This window comes from Mizuhopecten yessoensis, unplaced genomic scaffold (assembly GCF_002113885.1).
Source record: "Mizuhopecten yessoensis strain PY_sf001 unplaced genomic scaffold, ASM211388v2 scaffold1429, whole genome shotgun sequence".
NCBI lineage: Eukaryota > Metazoa > Mollusca > Bivalvia > Pectinida > Pectinidae > Mizuhopecten > Mizuhopecten yessoensis.
Window position 1 is genome coordinate 344,348 of NW_018404042.1, and position 8,118 is coordinate 352,465.

Consider the following 8,118-nt stretch of genomic DNA (forward strand, 5'->3'; position numbering starts at 1 on the left):
TCCTCCTCCTCACCCATAAACTTATTTCTAGAACAGACTACAGATTTCACCATATATCAGAAAGCGTTGTAACATTACGATAAGAGATAATGTAGAGATTTGTGATGATGTCACTATTCACTGTTGGTGTTGTAGAGATTTGTGATGATGTCACTACTCACTGTTGGCGTTGTAGAGATTTGTGATGATGTCACTACTCACTGTTGGCGTTGTAGAGATTTGTGATGATGTCACTACTCACTGTTGGTGTTGTAGAGATTTGTGATGATGTCACTACTCACTGTTGGTGTTCTTGTAGTACTTTTTCAGAAGTCCAAACACCCTCTCCACTTCCTGTGTCGTACCCTCGTTCCTTCCTCCTTCCCCAAAATTGTTCAACTGAAGACGAAGTAAGGTCTCTGTCAAGGGGTTTTCATGTTCATATTTAGAGTACAAGCCTGCAGGCTGATCAACAACACTAGCATAACCTATAATTGTATAGGAACTGTAAATATTGACAATATTCACTAGCCCTTTTACATGATGAACTACCAGGTAGTACCCTGTCTGCATTTTGGAACACTGAAATCTTTATATATTAATTTCACTGTGTCACATTTTTATTAACATGTATAGGTGGTTAAATAACATAAAACACTGCTAATATTTGGCAGTCCAAATTAACTCTAAATCAGAATGGTTAGAAATTTGAGGAGTATCTTTTTTCACAAATGTTGAAAAAAAGCCATTCGGATTGATATGTCTCGCCTGTGCCCTGCTTTGACTATCAATGCACATGTCAAGTTTGGTTGATGTAGCACTTATAGTTTAAGAGAAACTAACTTAAACGCAAAAACTCAATGTTGATGGAGATGGCCGATGCTGACAAAGTCAATGGACCATGAAAGGGAGGCAGCATCCAGAATGTTATGCATGGGTTGAGATGTACTGCCTAAGATGCATATATGGTCCAAATTTGGTTGGTGTAGCACTTATACTTTCAGTGAAACTAACTTAAACGTAAAAACTTAATGTTGACCCAGCCACCGACAACAGAAAAGCAACACCTAGGTCTCACCTCCGCTACTTTTCCGCCAAGAAAGTGTCCTAATGTTACTTCCATCCAGTGCTCACGCTGTCGGTAGCCAAAGTAGCCATTGGCTACTTTTATTTTTTATTGGCTACTAAAAATTTGATGTGGCTACTAAATTGACTACTAAGTTTTTTTAAATTGGGCAACTCTGCATCTTTGTCCCAGAAAACGATCCGTCTACTCACGCTCACGTGTGCATTGTGGCTGACACTGATTGCGTAAACATAATCAGGGCCGTCACAGATCAGCGTGCGCTGTACGACCGCGAGTTAATTAATGCTTTTGTCTAAGTTGTAAAGTCAATTATCAAACTTCAGGTGGCAAAAGGTGTTATAATTCTTGTACAATAATGGACAGTGGGGTCAAGTTAATTGGATGACCCGGCCCATTGACGTTGAGAAAACAGTCTGATAATAAGCGAGTCACACATAGGTGGTCTCGCACACGTACATTTGACGGCGCCGTAAGTCGATCTGATAAACTCGTTCAAACTACGCATCCAACAAATTTATAGGTTCAGTATATTTAAATTAGTGTACATGGTATTCTGATTTAACTTTTCCCGTACCGTAGAAAGCATAAATACGTGCGATATGCTTGATTAGAAAGTATAGTATCGCCTTGAAACACCTTGTCAAGGTGCCGATTTTCGGCCTTTCTGATCACTTCAAACGATAGGCCCTATATCGTATCTGACCGTTGTACCTTCGGGGTTAGACGTTTTGGAATTTCAAGTGATCGAGGAAAGTTATTTAGCATCACAGTTACGCGGTTTTTAGAACAGCAAACCGTTCAGAATAACTTTGACGGTCGCTTGTATTAGGTACCAATCGAGGACACGTGCACGGGAATGGCCAAGTTGCGCGAAGTGATGTGCTCACGATTTATTTCGAAGGGTTGGTCAATACCGTTATAAATACGTCCTTTTCCTTTCAAATGTGTTCTACTGCCATTTACATTTGAAATAGGTGATCTTTTTAAATAAATTTATATAATTTTTTACATAAAACATGAATTACGGAAAAATAATTATCAATATTGCATCACTTAGGTTACTTTTTATTTGGATTTTGTTAGTTTTATTTTTTGATTGAAGGCACAGAATTAAAGGCGAATAATATCTTATTTAAACTTTCAGCCTAGTTTTTTTCACAATTCCTGTGTCAAGAAATGAGATAAAGTCTGAAAAAGTTTCTCTTTTGAAAATAAAATTAAAAAAAAAAGTTCTGGTGGAAATTTTCAGCATTTCAATTTAAATCATATTTTCTTGAAATTACAGCCATATAAGCTGAAACGATTAAAAAGATATCACATTATGAATTAAATTATAAACATGATGTATAACAAACAAACAAAATTAACAGGGTACTCCTTAATTTAACATAATATCGAATAGTATTGCATTTCAAAAAATATTAAATATTTAATGATTTTAATGGAGGACCTATCCATAACGGTTGGAGGCCGAGAAAGTATGGCCACTGTTTAAAAAAAATGGCTACTGAAATTCAAACATGGCTACTTTTTTGGCTACTGATTTTTTAGGTCCAGGGTGAGCCCTGCCATCTAGTCTCTATCCCAATTGATTTAGGTTTCCAGTATTTCAAATATTGAATCAAATATCCAGCCATCAGTGATGTTCTTGCATTATTATACTTAGATTTCTGAGGTTTCCCAGAAACAGTTGGATATTTTGTCTACATGTAATATTTAGGGTATACAGTAAGTGTGACAGGACCGGACATAACACACATGTATACATGTTGAAAAGGTATAAAAAGGCTTTCACTATTTTACTATAGAAATTAAGTCTTTGTTCAGAACCACTACATTAATAGGGTCATTCTTGAGTGAAAATAAACGTATACAAAAATCTGCAGTAATTAGAGGTAAAGGGTTGAAGATTTCCAGGATTTGTAACTCATGTCTGATTTTATTCCCAATTTTTATCTCTTACAAAAACACTGAGAACTCTTGGCCATACAACCAACTCACAGTACCTGTTTGGGAACTGTTGCCTTCTCCTGTAAGTTATCCTTTTCTTTTAACTTCGGGGGTCGTTTGTTGCCCATTTTCGGCACAGCTAGTCGTTCAAAAGATCCTCCCCTATGTAAGAAAAGGAGAATGTGTTCTTCATATGTCAGTAGCATTAACGGTATCAAAAAACGTGTACATCTGATCACTAGGCAATGATCAATGTATAAAGTGTTACGCTTAATTTTGATACTAGTAACTTATTGTGCAGATTGGAGAAAAAATTACCTATTTTGGTTACCTAACTTTTGACAAGGGAAAGAGTAATCACAGGGCCTGAATTTGTCAGCAATCTTGACTATATTGTATATAATCAACTAGTTCACGGTATCCTGTAAAGTAGCTACGATTCTACTGTTGTTTGTTGTACTGTATACTGGAAAATGTTCGCCCCTCAATGGTAGAAGTCCATTTCCACCCAATATTAAATTGGCCCTTAACATTTAATTATAGGTACTATGTATATCATCTTGTTTAAAGTTGTTCGCAGTAATGATAACTGCGCCCTCATTGCGGATATCTTGAAAATAGCAAATTACATGTGTTCTTAAGAAGAGCTGTTTGATGACCAGTAAAAAAACCAGCCTGCTATTGATCAACTCTGACCCAGCTTTGTTTTCAGCACATATAAAATATTATGCCATATTGAAATTCAAATGGCTACTTTTTTTTTAAATTACCCCCTGTTTTAAAACATAGTGAGAACACTGGCACGAGACATTTTATCAGTTATCAGAGAAAGACAGTTGCACCGGAGAGGTATGAAGGGATTCTTCGATGTACAACAGTTAAACTTTACACCCTAATATTGTCGATGAAGACATTTCACAGATTCAATAACAGTCATATACACACATGAAGTGGAAAGCTGGGGACTTCTTGAAGAATTTCTGGACAGCTGATCCAAGCATCACCCAATTCTGTGGTGTCATCTGTCTGTCTGCTCCACCATCTACAAACGTTATCTGTGTAACAGACCACAGAGAGTAAGTTTGTAAACAACACAATGTACACCAAGATGTTGATTACCAATCTTATAGTGCCTTAAGTATTAGGTTGCTATAATCAGTGTTTATTTCCTGGTTATGTCCCACAAAAATAACTTTGTTAAAACACGATTTCATAATAAGCTTTATTCAACAAGTAAACTTTATACTGTAGTAGAGCAAATATTTAGTCCTGTATTTTTCTTTATAACAATATAGGCTATTGTATAAAATTCACCTGTGATGCCGGAGTTATCCCCCTTGTCAAATAAACAGTACCACAACCATATTATCAATGTTCTTCTTGTGTTCCCTTTAAATGTCTTTTCAATGTTGTTTTTTTAACCTGGTACAGTGTACTTCCTCTTAAAGTAAACCTGTTTCTTTGCACTTTTGAAATCTCCCGACCTAATCCCAACCCCTACAATCGCAATTGTCTCTGTCTGTCACCGAATTTATCCTAGCTGTATCAAGAGTTACAGCTTCGAATCATAAAAGCAGGATTGATACAGGAATTTTATTATATATTCAAGGCCTTTCAAGAGCCTTTTATCAAAATATAAAGCTGAAGTATTGCAAAATAATATCTATCATAGTAATATATATAAGAAAATCATGAATATAATATATAAAGCATTTTCAAACATTTATTGGAGCAAATCAGGAACTGGTATACGGATAATCTGGAAATAAGCTCGTAAAAAAATATCTGAATTTTGAATTGATTAGATACGAAGAGTAACAGCAATACAGATAATAATACGATCAAAACTTGATGAATGTTCATATTGTCAAATTGAAGGTTCATCCTTTCTATCCATTTTTCTTAAATATAGGGAATTTTACAGCCTTTTCATCTTAAGTACCATTACTATGAACACTGGAAAGATATTGTATTTGGTTGGAACTTCTCAATCTGTAAAAGAGATTCATATCAGAGTAATGTAACTGCATAGCCTTAATTCAATCTGAAAAAGAAATTCTATTTCTCTTACCAACTTCTCTGCGAACTCAATCGGCTCAAATTTGACGAAGTCTGTATGCAGGGCTTCAGCTTTCTGTCTGCTCAGGTTTGATATGAGGAGGACTGCTTGGGAGTCTAACGCTCCTTCTCTAGGCATTCGCACTACAAAGGACATATACCAAAGGACATTGAACCAATGTACTATTCATTAAGTTTTAAAATATCTATTAACAAAATTTTTAAGAAACATTGCATTTGAAAGATTTCAAACAATTTTAACATTTAAGATAATACATGTATGTGGTTTTCAATCGGAATTTTTTTAAGCTTCTACAATTAATTTTCCCTTTTATAGGAATCTTGCATTAGTCAAAGGGAAATAACTCTGTATAACCTAACTACCTTGAATGCCTGTTGTCTAATCCTTTTGTTAACTTAATAAAATTTGTTGAAACCGAAACTACTACATGTACTAGAATGAACTGCCAAATTAATTGAATAAATCTCTTAATATTTTTTTCTGTATCATAAATAAGTATTGTAATCTCATTCAAAGTTGACCATAACTCCAATCTGTTTACCATTGGTAACATCATGAGTGAACAGAAAACATCTCTACCAACGTTTTATGCTGCATACACGTAAATATTAGCCGAGACATTGCACGCTTACCTTCTTTATTGAGGGAGTTTGCCTCATCCAAAACCTCTTGTAATCTCTTAGATTCTGGATTTATCATATCATGTGTATTCTCTGAAACAAACAACAGGTAACCATGAACAGCATTATCACTAAATTGGAAAAAAGTGATTCAGTTGATAGTTTATATATATATCATTTCTTTTTTCCCTTTGAGATTTTTATTTCTTACTAAATGACATACACAAATTTGCTCTTAAGGAAGATAAAAAAAAAATGAATAAAAGCATTTCTATAAAAACAAAACAAAATATATATATATGCATCCATATAACTGCTTTTTGTAGTCAAATTTACTACAGGTGTTTCATCGAGCCTTCAATAATTTTAAAGAATGGACAGTCTTTTTTGATGAAATTGAAAAACCAGTGCGAGAAAATGTATATTATAAACAAGTGAATTTTCCATCATGACCAGTGTTTGTTTTCAGTCCACTTATCCAACACACAAGTCCTTTTAAAAGTTATTCCCAACTTTTTTTTAATTTTAAGTGACATGCATATAGTCCATTTTGTTGCAAAATTTCAGATTTTTTCAAATTGTTTAGAAAGAATACTTTGATGTGATGTGTATTTAAATCAAAATAGTGATAACTCTTGTGATTCAATCTGCATCGTTTCTTTAAAAAAAAGATATATTCAGGCATGACCCTGAAACACAGGGGCACGCAACTACCATTTATATTGATCTTGTTAGAATTTCAGACGCTGGGTACGTTTTATCATCTTGTTAGACTTTCAGTCGCTGGGTACGTTTTATCATCTTGTTCGACTTTCAGTCGCTGGGTAAGTTTTATCATCTTGTTAGACTTTCAGTTGCTGGGTACGTTTTATCATTTTGTTAGACTTTCAGTCGCTGGGTACGTTTTATCATCTTGTTCGACTTTCAGTCGCTGGGCAAGTTTTATCATCTTTTTAGACTTTCAGTTGCTGGTTACGTTTTATCATCTTGTTAGACTTTCAGTGGCTGGGTACGTTTTATCATCTTGTTAGACTTTCAGTTGCTGGGTACGTTTTATCATCTTGTTCGACTTTCAGTTGCTGGGTACGTTTTATCATCTTGTTAGACTTTCAGTTGCTGGTTACATTTTACATCTTGTTAGACTTTCAGTCGCTGGGTACGTTTTATCATCTTGTTAGACTTTCAGTCGCTGGGTACGTTTTACATTTTGTTAGACTTTCAGTTGCTGGGTACGTTTTATCATCGTGTTAGACTTTCAGTTGCTGGGTGCGTTTTATCATCTTAGACTTTCAGTCGCTGGGTGCGTTTTATCCCAATATAACGTACCCAGCAACTGAAAGTCCAACAAGATCAATATTAATAGTAGTTGCATGCCCCTGTGCTCGAAATAGCTTCAAAGACCAATTTCAGATGGTTCGATACAGCTGTTACAGGTCTTTACAGCTATATACGGATATGGCTCAAACGACAGAATGTATTGGTCCTGTTTATTGAAAGTAACTGCATTTTAGTCAAACTGACAATAGCTTTTACATTTTTATCTTTCACGAACATCAATTATGATGCTTCTAAAGTGATATATGTACATACCACCTAAGTGCTATATTAGCCTTAATTTTTTTTCCAAATGTGCCGAGTAATCAGGTTTTCCCCAACCTGGCTATTCCTTAAAAAATCAGTGAATAATAATTTATCAGATATTCCTGCGTGTGGACCCATGACCTGTAGTCCATAGACTAATGTAACTTTTGATTAAGAACATTTTTGCCGTATGACAGTCAGTAACAGTTAGATGACTCTTTTTATAAGAACACAATATCAAAAACAAACAAAATTTATCAGGAAAAAACAACAACAGGAAAATCACTTTGAATGTCTTCGATAAGGACCCGGTAGTCATGACGAACTCGCAACCTCTCGCTTCTATTTTGATCAAATTGCAAGTACTGCATGCTGTTGTACTCCTCGCCGTCAGCTTCATCGTCTTCTTCTTGTGTCGCTACCTCCACTTGTCGCTTATTTCTTTCACGCGCCATTTTCGGTTTCTGTATACACAGGAAGAACAATTAACTGTAATAAAATCTGAAACGACAGTTTAATAATTACGGAATTGTACGTAATTATATTCACAGAAAACTATGGGCGCTATTTTTTTGCAAAAATTACCTCAATGTGTCAGACAATATTTTTAAATTATTTCATATTAAATCATAGTATTACGGTGCATATTTATGACCATCTGTACGATTGATCTTACAGACAGGTACTGGACACACTATCGGAGACATATAAAGCCAGGGCCGTTTTCGTTTAAATGGTCAAACCGATCGGACCACTCTTGTTCGTTTATTTAAAAGGTCGGACCTAGTAATCTGATGCTGCTTTCAGGCGTGCCCTGAGAA

The 8,118-nt window shown here is 35.1% G+C and overlaps 1 protein-coding gene across 1 annotated transcript in view; it reads right to left on the minus strand.

The window, feature by feature from the left end:
- LOC110462131 (non-structural maintenance of chromosomes element 4 homolog A-like) overlaps positions 1 to 7,770 on the minus strand; it is a 31,475-nt gene extending 23,705 nt beyond the window's left edge. The window contains exons 1-6 of the mRNA XM_021515978.1: positions 7,584 to 7,770; positions 5,729 to 5,809; positions 5,088 to 5,218; positions 3,962 to 4,071; positions 3,073 to 3,178; positions 282 to 378 (exon numbers count right to left, since the gene is read on the minus strand). Coding sequence (XP_021371653.1) covers positions 282 to 378; positions 3,073 to 3,178; positions 3,962 to 4,071; positions 5,088 to 5,218; positions 5,729 to 5,809; positions 7,584 to 7,752 — 694 coding nt within the window. The 5' untranslated portion in view covers positions 7,753 to 7,770. The remainder of the gene's footprint in view (positions 1 to 281; positions 379 to 3,072; positions 3,179 to 3,961; positions 4,072 to 5,087; positions 5,219 to 5,728; positions 5,810 to 7,583) is intronic.
- Positions 7,771 to 8,118: the final 348 nt, after the last annotated feature.